General features: G+C 43.4%; 1 protein-coding gene across 1 annotated transcript in view; it reads right to left on the minus strand.

The window, feature by feature from the left end:
* Positions 1-17,233, minus strand: part of grik1a (glutamate receptor, ionotropic, kainate 1a) — a gene marked incomplete at both ends in the record, with an annotated part of 111,751 nt that overhangs the window by 26,584 nt on the left and 67,934 nt on the right. Inside the window, 2 exons of the mRNA XM_083637475.1 lie at positions 4,469-4,513; positions 4,866-4,973. Coding sequence (XP_083493601.1) covers positions 4,469-4,513; positions 4,866-4,973 — 153 coding nt within the window. The remainder of the gene's footprint in view (positions 1-4,468; positions 4,514-4,865; positions 4,974-17,233) is intronic.

Here is a 17,233-nt window from a genome sequence, read left to right on the forward strand (position 1 = left end):
ACGTCTTCTATATGCAAGGAGCGGACAAACACCAACATGCGGAAGTCAACCCCGTATCCCAGCAACCCTTGCAAAATAGGATCTGTTTACAAACAGCTACCCCTAGCGGGCGCAAGGCTGTATTTACCATTAGCAATACATTAATACGATGCTCACATTATAACAGTGTTAATGTACAGTAACTGTGAATGAGTGAGTCCAGTTCATCTGACGGGGAAGAATAATCCAGACAGTTATCAGATTAGAACAGACATCTGACAGCTCATGAAAGTGATGCAACAGACAGAGTTAAGTGCATTAACAGGTTGAGGGTTAGGCTAAATGTGCTAGAGACAAGCTTCCCTGCTCAAGCAATTAAGACTTGTGACAAAAAGTAACGGATACGTAGAGGGCATTTCTGATCAGATAGATTTAACCATTAATTAATTCCCTTCATAAGAGAATGAGTAGCAGTGAGTGCATCAGGAGCACTCAAAATTGAGCACTGCAGAACCATTTAGGGCTCTATCTTCCCAAAAGCGCTAATTTAGCGTTTGCGCTCGTTTAACGCTGTGCGCAATGCAAATTGGGGGCGGACACAAGCGCATGCCTGTGATAACTGTACTGGGCATTGGCTCCCACAAGCCAAAGCAGGCGTTTCAGCGCTAAAATGTGGTGATAGATGGCATTATGCTATCGTCAGCAGCACGCAATTAATTTGCGCTAAGAGCTTTGAAAAGGACCTCTTACACGCAAATACCTCTCTGCGTTGGGTGCGCTGCACGGACATTACCGTTGCGCTCCCAGCGCAGAGAGGTATTTGCGCAGTGGAAAGTAAAATTCCTTTTGGATATGTCATTACGCACAGCCTTGCCACGCCAAGACATCAAATTCTGCTGCTAAAATTGGGTATTAGCAGATAATTCAGTGAGGCAATCAACTATAACTCACTGAGAAACTTTTATCACATCGCAAAGAGGGAAATGAATTGAGAAAACTTGTTGGACAATGGACATAGGCTATTTACCTTCATAAGCCGGACGTTCGTTGGCACCACAGACGATCTGTCAATAAGCTCTCTCAACACATGCTGTCCTCGCACGAGTGAGTACACTCTATTACGCATGGAGAGAATTACAGCATATTGCATGCCTTCTAGTAGTTAAGACCGCCCAAATCCCCTTTGCGCAGGCATTTTGGGGCGCAGATTATTTTGGCACGGCTCTAATTTGTGCTTGCGACACCTGCCGTGAACCTTTCCGCATCCCGGCCGAGAATTGCATCCCCAACATATTTCAGGGCTGTTTTAACTTAGAAATCAGGGAGGTCACGTCTACGAGACAATGATATAACTTTTAAACAGTTACATTTCTGTATAAATCATTACAATATGCTCCCATGAGGTGGGGATGCTTTTTTTTGCCGATTGGTGGGGGAGCAAAACTCGGCAGAACACCTGGCGCAAGGCGGAATGCTATCTTCCCTGCCTTAACAGGGTGCAAACAGGTGCACAAATGCTATTAGGGAATAGCGCCTGTCGGAAGATAGAGGGCATGGTCTTAATTTCAGGACATAGTGAGAAATGGGCTATGTGGGATTACCCATTCAAAAAGATAACATGTTATTCATTCCTTATTAACCCCTATCTTATTCTCTTCCCTCAAAGTCAGCAGATAGAAAATGTGCTTATGTATAACCGTGCTAAAAGCACTCTTATCTTCATATCTTCACTGAATGGTGCTATCTTAAAGGTCCACTCCATACAACAGTCCATACATCTGTCCTATCTCCGGCCACTGCATATGAGTGAATGAGTTTGGATATAATTCATCGTCTTGCACTACATCATAAAGATAACTGGGCAAAGTGAGTACAATATTTATATATATATATATATATATATATATATATATATATATATATATATATATATATATATATATACATACATGTATATATATACCATATATATATGTGTGTATATATATATATATATATATATATATATATATATATATATATATATATATATATATATAAATATCTCAGCATTTCATTAATTTCTGTGAAGAAAAGAAGTGTAGTTGTTATTTTTAAAGATTAAAACGAGATATAAACGAGGATAAGGGTGCAGTGAAGACATGAACACAAGCTGTATTCACTCTCTGCTAAACAGCCTAATCCTGCATTAGAAAAGGGTAAGGTAAGGTAAAATAACTCATCTCTGATGCAATATTCACATAATCTGCTCAATTAGTCATCCAATATTCGTTTTACACAAACTTCCTGCAGTTATTGCATTCACTATTTGCATTAAGTAATGTCTTGGACTATTTTCAATAATGAAGACTACTTAGCAGCTAACGCCCAGTTCAGGTCATATCACAGTGCACGCCCCCTTTCTTTGAGGTTGTATAACCCATTCATTGTTAGGCTCGCCCCCTTTCTCTTATGCTGTCTCCTCACCCATTCACAGTTTACCACACATGTGGCAATAACCAATCAGCCCAAGCTATTCCTCTCCAGCTGATCCCAATCACCTAATCAGCGTAGTATATCAGGGTCCATGTTTTGTACTCTGTTTGCTATGTGCTGTGTATGTGCCATATGTCATTCTCAGTTGCTGATCATCATCGCTGAAGCAATTTTTGCCCCACCTCATCCCCTGACCACCACCATCGTCATGACTCCTGATTGAAGAATTACCTATGGGGGATTTCCTATCCTATTCTTCACTGACGACGCCCTGTCATCATCTCAGGAGAGCGTCATCATATCATGGAGTCATACGCCAAAATTAATTTGTTGTATCATTAAAGCATCATTAAAGCTTGTTAAACTTTCTACTAGTCTCTCATGATTGAATTACAGTTGTCGATTTTTCTGCACTGTACTGTAATTGTTATGCATTGAATATAATATGAAATATACATCAAATATGTCACTTCGTCAGGGGTCGTCTGTTTACTCAGTGATATAATAGGTTAAGGAAAAAGGTTGGGAACCACTGATCTAGCTTATCTTGTTAAGTTAAGTTAAGTTATCCTTTATTTATCCCCTTGGGGAAATTCATCCTCTGCATTTGACCCATCCTCTACTAGGAACCTTCCTAGAACTAGGAGCAGTGGGCAGCCACTGTGCAGCGCCCGGGGACCAACTCCAGTTCTTTTTGCCAGTGCCTTGGTCAGGGGGCACCGACAGGAGTATTAACCCTAACATACATGTCTTTCTTTGATGGTGGGAGGAAACCGGAGCACCCGGAGAAAACCCACACGGACACAGGGAGAACATGCAAACTCCACACAGAAAGGACCTGGGACGGACCGGCGTTCGAACCCGGGACCTTCTTGCTGTGAGGCAACAGTGTTAACCACTGAGCCACCGTGCCGTCCCAAATATATATATATATATATAATATATATATATATATCCCATATATTTGTGGATATTCCATTGTATGAAATATCAATTGGTTTTGCCGGATTAGTCCTTTATCAGTTTGAAGTTGTTCCAATACTAACCTGATCTGACCAGGGCAGTGAAATCAGGACCTTTGCTAAAATATAGTCTTGGATGAGCAAACGGCAGAAAGAGTCATCAACTTTTATAACCACTGAGTCATGGATTTTTATAGACCTTTAAATTGATCGTGCACACTTGAGCAGCCCCCAACAAGAAAGTGTGCTATAAAAACTGACAGGACTTCTCTCTGAAATTGAGTAAAAGGTTATCTCCGAATCCTGAGGCTCATCTCCACCCAGAACCAAAACTGGAAAACCGTTACCACTGTGCAGGAGAGATGCTAAGCCAGGCCAAGAAAGTTACGAGGAAAACATCAAATTTCCAGAAAGTCAACAACTTCAAAAAAAAATACTGATTCTTTATTTCCCAAGCTACTCTCTCCGTTTACTCTCATCATCCGCTTCAGAGTTTATTACCCAAGAACCAACATGGCTGCAACTGTCTGATAATTAATTTATCATAGCCATAACGTCCAGCGTTTTATGCGATGCACTTGCCATAGTAGTATTTCCTCTGAGGGGTGAATTTTGAGTGTTAAATATATTGAACGGAATTAAAATTACAGTCTAAATCACCGCTTCTGTGCCTAGACATCTGCTGCCTGCCTGCATACCCGTCTGTCTGACAACTCAAACAGACAGAGAGGGAGTACTTGAGCATCCTCTAATATTAAACTAACTGAGGAGATGAATAAATGCGGCGTCCATTTCTGGCTTCTTGGACTCATTAGTTTGGAGGTGACGAATGTCAGAGCGATAGCTTGAACCCAAACATGGGGAAACAGAAATGTCAAAGACGTAGCAGCATTGCTGTACACAGAACCAGTGAAGGGAAACAAGGTTGACAACTTATGGCAAAGAGCAGGGAGGTTGCGTGGCATATAGAGTGAGTTCCTTTGTGCGGGCAGAAGGGAGAGAAGGGAGGGCAAACTACAAAGGCTAGGATCAAACAGGGCATCGGCACAAACCTTAATCCACCTTTTGGTAAGGCGACTTCCACCTGCCACAAAAGCCTTTCCAGAATGCAAAGAGGGTCATATAGAGACAAAGCATGGACAGAGTGACAAATATTCAGTTGTTACAGCATTATTATGATCTCTCTCTCTCTCTCTCTCTCACACACACACACACACACACACACACACACACACACACACAAACACAAACGCACACACACACACACACACACACACACACACACACACACACACACACACACACACACATAAATGCACACACACACACACACACACACACACACACACACACACACACACACACACACGCCTGATAGAATGCAATAGTCAACGTGGAAGCAGCATGAGAGTGGTGTAATTGGCTGTTCCGGGCCTCTGTGCTTCTTACCCTGGTGGTGCCATCCTCTTTGAGGCTGATGATGTCCAAATCAAAGTTTCTCCTCAGGCCATCTGTCTTATTGAGAACAATGTGCCCTGTCAGTCCGTCCCACTGCGCCTGAGGAGAAGAGAGATGCAGAGGAGAGGCAGATAGTGTGAAATGCTGTCTTGGTTCCCTGTATCTGTGGAGCCTAATTGAAGCTTTGGAACAGGCTCCCTGCAGCAGAAGTGAGGGTAATGGGAGAGAAAAGTCAGTGTTGACAGACGAGCTGAAAACTCAGATGATCCCATCAGGTGCCGACTGGAAGGAGTCAAAAGGTTGCTCCAAGGTCCTGAGAAGATTTGAACTTTTTCTGTACATCTGCTACCTCCGTCCACAAACATGTTCTGATTATGATGGTGATAATGACTTGTTTACATGTGCAATGATATGCTGATTATGTTTGGGACAGTGGTACGCACCCTCGACAAACAAACACAAAACTTTGCAAGAGCCACAATCCATAAAAAGTCCCTTCGCATGCCTTGCTTTCCTTATGTCTTTGTATATACTAGTGCAGTGCCCGTTCCCCCCATTCACCACCCTGGAGCGCTCCCCCCACCCCCACACTGCACTCAGTCAGGTCCCCCTAAGTGCACTCCCCAAGTTTGAAGTCGATCCAACAAACGGTTCTTAAAATATGCGGACAGACATACAGAACAAAAAAAAAGACATACAGTCCTGGAGATACGTTACGTGAAAGCTGTGATCTTATTGGTTGAATTGCACAAAGTTTACCACTGCAATTTCTTGGGTTCCCAACAACGCACACGCCAAGTTTGAAGTCAATCAGATTAATGTTTTTCTCGAGATAAACTGCTTTTTGTGTTGCCAGTAGGTGGCGCTAAGTCAAATTGCAAGAAATTCAGCACTGCACTATGTCGAGTTTCCAGCAGCATGCTCCCCAAGTTTGAAGTCAATCAGATGAACAGTTCTCAAGATAAACCGCTTTTTGTGTTACCAGTAGGTGGTGCTATGCTAAATTGCACGGAATTCAGCTCCCTGCACTGTGTCGAGTTCCCATCAGCGCACTCAACAAATTTGAAGTGGATCGGACGAACGGTTCTTGAGATAAACCGCATTTTTTGTTGCCAGTAGGTGGTGCTATGGCGAATTGCAGGAAAACAGGGCACTGCACTCCTTCAGGTCCCCCTCAGCGCACTCCCCAAGTTTGAAGTCGATCCAACAAACGGTTCTCGAGATACGCGAAGGACAGAGAGAGAGAGAGAGAAAGAGAGACAGACAGACGCTACTGCAATTATAGTGTAGATGTATGTAGTATGTTTTTAAACTGAAAAACCCAATAAACAAATTTGAATAATAAAAGGTCCCTCCCCCCCTTTTTTTTAGTAGGATTTAAAAGAGCCACAACTACCCATGAAGGAGCCGCATGTGGCTCTAGAGCCTCGGGTTGAGTATCACTGGTTTGGGATATTCAGATATAATAATGTGCATGTAACTCAATGAGAACAGCTAATGCACATGTTTCTTGTACTGTACACTCTTGTTACTCTTCTACCTCCATCTGATGCAAGGTGACATCTCCAAATCTGCATGTTCTGCGCACATCACATCTGTATTCAATCAACTGTACAGGTTTTTTTTCAACACATGCCTACACACCTAGACACTTTCTGTGCATATGGATGTAGACCTGTTAATGTGAATGTTATATTTTTTTCACATAGCCTATTCTGCAATTTCACACACTCATCACAGTTATTTTCCTCATATGTGTTCGTCAAACTCATACTTTTTTCATTCAGTTATTTGTCTCACTACTGCTGCTGTTTTGACAAGTGCCTGTCTGAAATATCTGCATCTATGACAACTACACATTTACTCCCCAAATTTGCTGATTGGCACTGATGCAGACTGGAATTTAACAGCCAAAAAGGTAAATAGAGAACTATGAGAGAGAGATGTAACTGAATGATACACTTTTTTTTTTTATCCTATTCAAGTTATAAGCCACATGCAGCCATAGGGCCCTGTTTTCCCCTGCTCAGTAGCAGAGCGTACACCGGGGCACAGGGTGCGCCCGCCAGGGCCCACTCGTCAATTAATCTGATTGACTTCGTTAATCTGATTGACTTAAAAAAAATAAAAAAATAAAAAATAAATTGCATGCCAGGCCAGGCCAGGCCTGAGTGTGAGAGCAATTCAATCAATAGACAATAACATTGATGTGTTTAAAATGAGATATTCCACTAAATATGGCTAAAACAGATTCAAACATGCAAAAAAGGCACATTTTTCTTCGCCGCCGGCCTTAACTCATTGAGTGCCAGCCACTTTTGGAAAACGGATGCTCCCAGTGCCAGAGTTTCAGAGCGTTTTCAGTGATTTCTCGAGGCCCACAGAATATTGTGTGATATTACTATGTAAACACCGAACACGCCCAAAGAACGTTGAGACTCTCTTCTATCATCAGCAAAACAAAGTTTATTGATATCATTTTCCGTTCTTTAGTTATGAGCCGGAGAAGATAGGTTGATTTCAGCAAAAAGAGACGTTTCAAATTAGAAGCTGAGATAATTAGCCTTTTGTGAAATGAAGCAATTCAAGCACATGACTGACTCTGAAGCTAATATTTTCTGATGTAGTCACACCTCAAAAATAATTTCCTTCAATAAAACAGTGAAAACAAAGGAATTTTGTTTGGCAAAATAATATTTTTTAGCTGCAACCAGCAGCACTGGCCCCTGCATGCGCTGCTGGTTGCAGCTTCTTGCTGGTCTTGATTTACTGCTGGTGGGCATCAGATATTCTAGCTTGCGTTTGCCAATCCTGTCCTGCTGTCTGGGTCTGTCTGGGTCAGTGTTGTATGCTGCCCTGCATGCCCCACCCCGCTCAACTGCAAACCCCACCTCCGTGGGAGTGTCTCTGGTGGATCTCTGCTGCGTTTGCTCTGTACTGAAAAGTGCGCTACATCCAGCTTTTTTACAGCGTTCCGCGTGTATTTGTCACCGGCTCCCATGCTTCCAGTTGAGAATAATAACAACTCCACCACTAATCATGCGGATGGGCTATCGCAGCGGACACGGAGGGGCTCAATTGTGGCAGCAGATTGGCTGCTGCAGGCACAGCTAACGTTATGCTTCATGCATATCGATGCATACGGATGCGATTTCCGTTTCCCCATGACTTCTCCTCTGTTTTTTCCTCGCCTTTCTGTAATCTGGAGAGCACTGTCGCCACCTAATGGGTCTGTAAAATAGCTTTTACACATTCAACATCCACCATACTTTCACAGGCGATGGATCAGGCTTTAATCCACGTCCCACCGTCAAAAAACGCAATTGACGACTTTAGTCGTCATTGGCTCTGAACGTTACTATTTGAATTGACGACTATAGTCGTCATTGGCACTCAATGAGTTAATACCCTGAAAGAAGATTCAAGATTCAAGATTTTTATTGTCACTCCGTAGTACAAGTATCACGTGTGAAATTCTTGTGCTGTAGGCTCCGTTACAACATAGTGCAAAATAACAGTCCAAAGAGACAAAGAAAAAGAACAACAAGCAATATTTAAACGTAATTAAATCTTCTGTTTGTACATGTGCAAATAACCTAGGCATAATTGAACATACGTAATGCACTGCAGCTGCACTGCAGCTGCTACATGATTGTCTATTTATGAGTGTTAAGGAGTCTCGTGGCCTGCGGGAAGAAACTGTCTCTCAAGTGATTTGTTCGTGCTTTTGGGACCCTGTATCTTCTCCCTGAGGGTTAGGGTCTGGAGAACAGTCTGTTGTGGGGGTGATTTGTGTCCTTGATGATCTTCAGGGACCTCCTGAGGCACCGCTGGTTATACAGTTCCTGCAGTTCTGGCAGCTCACATCCTGTTACATGCTGGGCCGCGCGCCTCACTCTTCCTAGCGCCCTGCGGTCCATGTACAGTGTACATGTACAGTTCCCGTACCATGTGGTGAAGCAGCCAGTCAGCAGACTTTCATTGGTGCCTCTGTAGAAGTCCCTGAGGATCTTCGGCCTTAGCCCAAATTTCTTCAGGCGTCTGAGTCCGTGTATTCGCTGTTGGGCCTTTTTGACAACAGTGACGGTGTGGCTGGCCCATGTCAGGTCCTGGTGGATGTTGACTCCCAGGTACTTGGGGGGTGCGCCCCCCCCCCCCCCCCCCCTCCTGTAGTCTACAATGATCTCCTTGGTCTTGGAGACATTCAGAGAGAGGTGGTTGTCCTGGCACCACTGTTCTAGGGCCTTCACCTCCTCTCTGTAGGCCGTCTCGTCGCCCCTGGAGATCAGCCCCACGACTGCTGTGTCGTCTGCAAACTTCACGATGGTGTTAGAGGTTTGAGTCGCCACGCAGTCGTGGGTGTAGAGGTCGTACCAGAAGGGGCTGGAGACGCATCCCTGGGGCGCTCCTATGCTGATGGTCAGTGGGGAGGAGGTGAGGTTGCCCACTCTCACCACCACCAACCAATACATTTTGCAGATTGTTGAGTCTTTAAAAGACTTAGACTTTTTTTTTCGCATTTCAGTAGATTGCACAAGACAAGTCGTACTGTGCTGTCCGTTTTTTGCATAATTGGAGTTCTTAGGTTAGCGCAGGCTCACAGACGTTTGAAAATGAAGCTCGACAAAACGGTGTTTTATTAATCCTTCATAATCCACAGACTGAAGCGTGAATCCTGTGAATTCCTGTTGTCTTCATCACCGTCTCAATATCTGCCATCTTCTTCATAACCGTCTCAATATCCGCCATCTTTGTCCTCGCCATGTGACTCAGCGCAGCCATGAAAGGGCCGCATCACGGAGGAACTTCCCAGGCTCCTGTTTCCTCACAAATCTGCCTGGGAGGGAGATCCATCTGCAGGGAGCGGCGCCTCTCTGCGCTCCACACAGGGCTCCTCAACACCTCACTGTGGGAGCAAAAGGCCCTGTGTCATGCTATGCAGCTCAGAGCCAAGCACGCACAGAGACAGAGGGCCCACGCTGAACTCAACCCACCCAACTGAACCCGTGGGGGTCAGGGCTCCAACCTGCTATGCCCATGCCAGTGACCTGGTGGGAATAGCATGACCATCCCACGTGCTACGCCCTGCCGGTGAAGCTCCCCGCTGTCAGGTGAAAAGAAGCGACTGGCAACTGCACGTGTCTGAGGAAGCGTGGTACTAGTCTACGGCTGTCCCAAGATCGGCAGAGGGTGGAGCAGCGACCAGGACAGCGGGTGGAAAATTGACCAAGTACAAAATAGACTCCTGTTGTGGCCTTGCCAACTAAGACAATATGAAGCCACTTCTCAGGCGCTCTGGCTTACCGAGGTGACTCTGGGCTGACGCAAGTTTTTCATGGTCCTGGGGAATTAACGGGACAGTCTTTTGAGAACACCAGTAACAGTACTAACTCACGTTTATGTTAATGTGAATGTTTAAATGTACGTGTGTCCTTGTTTGTTTTTAGCTAGTTTTGTGTGTGACTATTGAGAGCAATGCAAACGAGAGTCAAATTCCTTGTTTGTGTTCAAACTTGGCCAATAAAGCTGATTGTGATTCTGATGGATAGACTAGCTGATATCGTATGATGTGACTGTAACTGTGACTGTTGAGGCTGCTCTTTACTTCACTGTAGATTATTAGGTTAATGTGCTCCATCTACTAGACACATAGTAGAACTACATTGCCTGCTCAGTGATTTTCCACAGGTGTGGCAACAGGTTGGCCTCAGCAGCCTCAGATCAACAGACAGACTGATGTAAGCAGCGTTTCTCTCAAGCCCTTTTCCCACATGCGTACCGGAAAATTACCTGTAAGTCAATATCGGACATTTCCCTGAATTTCCCTTCACACCTTAGCGCGCGCATATGGGAATCTAGTCGTCAAATAGCCGGTATGTTGGGGGGCGGGGGGAGCTTATTTGGGGGGTCGGCAAAACTTCACTCAGTCCTCCGTACTTATTCGCAGCAGCCTGACACAGGACAGACGCAGCGAGAATGGCAGAGGCTTGCAAGGCAAGCTGCCCAACGCTTGTAGCCTATGTATGTAGAGAAAGCAAATGCACTAAGCGAAATGTGGAAGTAGTTTGCTTTGATGTGCGCGAATGATTAGATGATGCACTTTGAAGAAGTTGGGATCCGTGTCTGAGAAAAATAGTTGCTGGTTCGATGTTTATCCGTTCACCTGCGTCGCGTTGAAGCACTTTTTACAGACTGGCTTCGTTTGATGTGTCCGGGGTTGCCTTCGGAAATCAGCAAGCTGACATACTGCTCTTATTAGGCTATCACAAGATCATTTCGCCAGTTTGCTTTAATGTGCGCGAATGATTAGATTATGCCCGCTGGAACATTAAGCAACGTGTGTAGGCTACTCCTCGCCCATGATTGAAGGACCGCTGTCGCGGAAAATGACTGGACCCGTTTCCACTTGCGTCCCCTTAAGAGCATACCGCTCTTCTGACTGGCTCGAAACTGGTGAAATGTCGGGGACGACGGGGTCGCGCTTATACCGGCACGGCGCCTTTCCCACATGCAGGCATTACACCACGTTCCGGTCATTTTGCGGTACAAAGCGCATGTGGGAAAAGGGCTTCAGTGTCTCCTCTACTACAGGTGAGGGAGGAACGTGTCTCTGACTGACCGGCTGTGACATCACCAGGTAAGGATCCTAGCAGAGAACATTAGACATGGTGGTCAATAGGCTGGCTCGCATCACATTGTGTTGGATAACAGTCAGAGATGGGAAAAGTAAACACTTTCTTTACTGAAGTAGAATTAAAGCTAATTGTGAAAAAAGACTGGTAAAAGTAGAAGTACTGATTCAACTTGTTTACTCATGTAAAAGTTAAAAAGAGTACGAGCTCTGAAATGTAATCAAGTATAAAAGTAAAGTATTTCTACCAGCTGTTTCTGTGCAAAGCGAACATATCTTTTACGTTTTTCAGACTATACTTTGATGAATACTTTGTGTGATATGGTTTTTCAACATAAAAGGGTGCACATAATGCGTGAAAGCTGGGAGAGTGTGAGACAAGAGAGACAGCCGTTACCGTTTTGTTCTGTCGTGCAATGAAACTAAAGTAACGAGCCTGCTTTGAAAATGTAAGGAGTAGAAAGTACAGATATTTGTGTTAAAATGTATAGAGTAAAAGTAAAAAGTACTCAGTAATAATAAAGTACAGATACCTGAAAATCCTACTTAAGTACAGCAACTATTTGTACTTAGTTACTTCCCATCTCTGATATCAGTATAGCAGACTTGGCTGAGATTATGGTGAAAATGTTTTCAAAATGTCTAATTGATGCTTGCAGATATAAATATTTGTTTGACAGAATTGCAACATTTCTTTCTAACTTTAAAGACAGTGATATGAGAATGACTTACATGTATTACTTTAAGTGAGAGTGTGCACCAGTCTCAGCTTGTCCAAAAATGCAGGGAGTGTCAGAAATGGTCTGACAGTTTGGCTTTCCTGAGGTGCATTTTGTCCACTGTTGATCCTTCAAGTGTTCAAAACACATCTTACTGAGACTGAGATATGTTTTACTCAAACCCCTTTTGTAATATCCATCTCAATTGTCCCAGAGGCTTAAAAGTCTGGTACCTGATCAGTCTATGTGATGAAAGAGCATTTTTTATATTATTTTGTACACTGAATGTACATGTGACACGAGCCCTTGAAATCTGTCCTGTAATGTAACCTTGTAATGAATCAACGTAGTGCAGTGGTTCTCAAACTTTTTACACCAAGTAAAAAAAGAAAGGTCAGTAAAACAAATAATGACAATTGAATAGGGGTGCTCCGATCCGGCTAAGCCACGATCCGATCCGATTCCTGGGGTCACGATGGGGTGGGGGGGGGGGCCTTAGAGCTTCGCCCACCCCTGGGCTGATAGGGTCGCTCTGCCCCTGCCCCTGCTCATTCAATCTCCTACTATTTTATGTGTATGTGTATTTTGTTCATGGTGATCGCATTGTGTTGCATTTGTTGCTACAAGCCAAATTCCCCATTAGGGACAACTGAGTCTTGAACCTGAACTATGGTCAACATAGTCATCGATGCAGCACAAAGACTTTTTCTGACTCTTGCCAAGTGAAAAAAAGACTGAAGGAGGTATTTTTGCGATTGTCTCTCTTGATTCTGGACAGCTGTAGGAGGAGGATAACCAAAGAAACATTTCTTGCAGGCAGCGATGAAATGATTAAATTGATTCTGACAAATACATTTCAAAATGGACCGTAACAAAGCCCCAAAAAGACATGTGGAGTGATGGGCTGTAACAAAGCCCTAAAAAGACATATGTGGGAGTGCAGCTGAGATGAGTAGGCGGCAGACAGTCATGAAAGCTTATTGTTATAAAATGAATACCTTTCTTAAATTTTGAATGTCCTGACATTTAAAATCCAGGATGTGCCGCTCTTATATGCGTTTGTGCATATTTGTATTATCATCTGCTGTAAAAAACACATCCCAAATTATTAAATTAAAGGTCCCATTGATGCTATTGTTTTAGCAGTTGAAAGCATGTCTCATGGGTCTTTAGAAGAAGGTGATGGATTCTGTTGCAAAAAATAAATAAAAATAAATAAAATATAGCCTCTCCGGGACTTATAATATATACGGTACAATACACAGATGCATACAGTATTAAAATACATCAGGATAGCACAAGAAAGTCCTGAGACTTATTTCCATTGTGGTCCCAAGATAAGGCAGGGAGAGCAGCCTACAGGCCGTCAGTGTAAATAAGAATTTGTTCTTAATGACTCGCCTGTCTAAATAAAGGATAAATAAAAAATAAAAAAAACAGGCAGACAGCAAAACAATTATCCATAGTAGGGATGTCACAATATATCATCCCACAATATATCGCGATATCAAAACGTGACAATATGTATCGTTGAGATGAAATCTCATATCGCGAGAAAAAGAAGCTGAACATGGTGGCACTGATCTGCATCTGATTGCATGCTCGCTCTCCTTTTCATTGCTTTGTTTGAACAGATGAGGGACGTTACAGACAGGGAAGATGCAAATGGTGAAATTACTCAAATTAGCGTGGAGGATGCCCCCTCAACTTACAAATCGATCGCAAAAAAATATTGTTAAAATATCGTATCGTATCGTTATCGTGAACCCAATATCGTGTATCGTATCGTGAACTGAGTGTATCGTGACGCCCCTAATCCATAGCAATATAAAAATAATAATACAAATACATAATAGTACATAACACGGGCAAATTTGGGCCCAGACCACGTGCGGCGTGTGGTAACCACGGGGGGCAGGCTTGCCGGGGTTGTGGCTAGATGGGATACAGGCATGGATGGAGTGGCGCAAAATCGTGGCAATTGTTATTCCATGTAATTTGTGTTACTTCTTATATAGTGTCATGACGAAAGCAAAGATAGGCCAGGGTGAGATAAAGGATACATCCCCCCAATATTCAAGTAGCCTATAATACAGTGTGTGTGTGTGTATGTGTGTGTGTGTGTGTGTGTGTGTGTGTGTGTGTGTGTGTGTGTGTGTGTGTGTGTGTGTGTGTGTGTGTGTGTGTGTGTGTGTGTGTGTGTGTGAGTATCCCCCAACAATGATGATCACAGGTAGGCTACCCAATACATTAGATGCAGGGCGCATGTTGCCCCCATTCACTTCTATAGTAAACTTTTGTTGACTAATGAAGTTCATTTCCAAAAATATAACTTAAAATAAAGACTTTGTTTTTCATCCAACTCAATGATCATGGTGTTTAACACCTTACTCACTATAGAAAATAGACTTAAGGGCCAATCCCAATTGTTATCGTTACTCCTACCCCTTGTTTCTGAGTGTCCCTCACTTTGGCCCTTGCCCTTCCAAACGGAGCCACAAGGGGTAGGGATTGAAAACAATAACCTAGGAAATGGGACACCACTCATTACTTCATAATTTTGGCCAACTGTGATACTGCAGGTATTTTTAGATACACTATGTTGTCATCATATTGCATATTACCAGAAAGTAATTGTTTTTGTTGATAATTTACTAATATTGAAATTATTCTATTTTATTAGTTGACTGGTTTGCTCAGGAGTAACTGGAAAACATGATTTTGACATTATAGGCTAGCCTATAGGTCAGGATAGTATGGCCTATTCAAATTGATCGAGTTGATATTGTAGCTACATAATATTCTGGTTTTTTACATTTTATTCTGGCAATTGGGTTGCTTCATAAACGGGACATTAAAGGAGGACTTACCCCCTAGATATGTATCAGAACAGTGATTTGAAAATACCTATGGAAAAAAACAAGAAATGACATATGCTCTTGTCTATACTAAACTCTTTGGCTGTGTTCAAGTCAAGATTTTTTTTCGGAAATCGATGCCATTACAGTTTGCCTACCGCCTCAAACATAATTTATTTGAGAGGGGCAATATCTTTTATAAATATCAACAACTAGCCAACGCTGGTGGTCTGTATGGAAAGAGTGTTGCTCAAAATGGTTGAAAGTGATATCAATTTGGCCATTCAGTGGCGAACTAGAAATTTAATTATTTTTGTCCCATTTTGTCCCATGTGTGTGTGCGTGGCTTGTCTAAACTTACGTTAAAAGAGCCTCGCTGCTCACAGCACACAGCACAGTGAGGACAAACGCCCCGCTCTCAGCTTATGTAATCACAAAGCGAGATTTCTCCATTTCTCCATTCCCTCATCCAATTTGCCATAAATCGCGCCATCAAATCCGTTTTTAATTTTCGTTTCTCCCTTTTCCATGATTCTTTGCAAAAGTTTTCCTCTCAGCTGCGTTCTCCCCTGCCTCCCTCCTGCCAGACCCGGGCTGGCGAAACAGCCTCCTGCATTCATGGGGCGCTCTGTAACCTCACGGAGCAACAAACAAACACACACAGAAATAGCTGGTGTGCGATTTTTCTGCTCAATACAGTCTGAGATTGGGTACAGGATTGAGGGAATCCCGCATCTGTTTGCGAAGGTGCGACTGGACAGGACGCTTTTCACAGACGGGCACAGTAGCTGAGTAGCCTGCTATAGTCGGAGCGAGGCGAGTGTCTCGGGCACAGCTGCAGATCTCTCCTCCTCCTCCTCCGCGCATTCAGTCTGTCCAAAATCAATACCGATATAATCTCAGTAGGAGGGATGCAGGGAAATATATGATAGTAGCCGATGTGTTTAGACCAGCTTTGTCACGTTGTCACGTCGTAGTATAGCGTTATATTTTACATGTGCGCTAAACTGCGACGATATTTGTTTGCGGAAATGTCAGACTGTGCTCTCTCTGCTCTCAGAGCACAGAGAGCCCAGCTGCTGCTGCGCGCGCCCCCGGAGCTTGGGGCTCGTCCATGAGGTTTACAGTACGACTCTCTCCCGCCTGCCTGGGCTGGAGACAGTGCTTCCAACTCGGACTGATAATATAAACATCATCATTCGAGCTTATCCAGGTAAGATATTAATAAAGTAATGACACATTTAGCGGGAAACTAACTATAATTAAGACATGTGCCAACTTTGACGACGTTTGGTTCAGTATTTTAAGAGCAAACTTCAATAGGAATAGGCTTGGAGTTCTGAGGAGCCGAAAGGGTACAGGGGGGGTAGGGGAGTAATTATCTTGAAATCCCATAGTCTTTGGTTCACCGTGACGTCACGACGTGTCAAATATCCCATTCATTTGAGAGAGAGAAAAAAAAAGCAGTGTTCCACCCTTAGAGGGCGCTTATGCCAGGTATGCTGCTGAAAAATGATACAAATGGTAAAATAGCAACAGTTTGGTGTCAAATGTGGAGATTTTGACCATAATTCTTCACACATCACCCCCAAAGTCATATATATTGGTTAAAAGCTGAAAAAAAGTGTTTTGGAGGTAAGTCCTCCTTTAAACTATCCCATGTGGCTGGCCATACCGTCTATGTTAAAATAGTCGCAAAATACCTAACCAAAACGTACAAAAATAAATGAATGTCTTCCTTTAATGTCGATACAAAGGATCACTGGGTCCTTGGGTCGGAATGTTGAAACATGCATTTCAGAACTCGATATTTGCAAAGATTGCTGTCATTCTTCCACAACCAGGAAACCAGTTCCCACAGCCAATGCAAGGCAAAACATGACCAAACGTACCACAGTAATGTCCGCCAATTCATCAAGAAACAAATTCACAGCACAGCCTCCTCCTCACCCATTCACAGTTTACCACACATGTGGCAATAACCAATCAGCCCAAGCTATTCCTCTCCAGCTGATCCCAATCACCTAATCAGCGTAGTATATCAGGGTCTATGTTTGACTCTGCTTGCTATGTGCCATATGTCATTCTCAGTTGCTGATCATCATCACTGAAGCAATTTTTGCCCCACCTCCTCCCCTGACCACCACCATC

The sequence above is a fragment of the Poromitra crassiceps genome (genome assembly GCF_964638095.1).
Source record: "Poromitra crassiceps genome assembly, chromosome: 1".
In the NCBI taxonomy this organism is placed as follows: Eukaryota; Metazoa; Chordata; class Actinopteri; order Beryciformes; family Melamphaidae; genus Poromitra; species Poromitra crassiceps.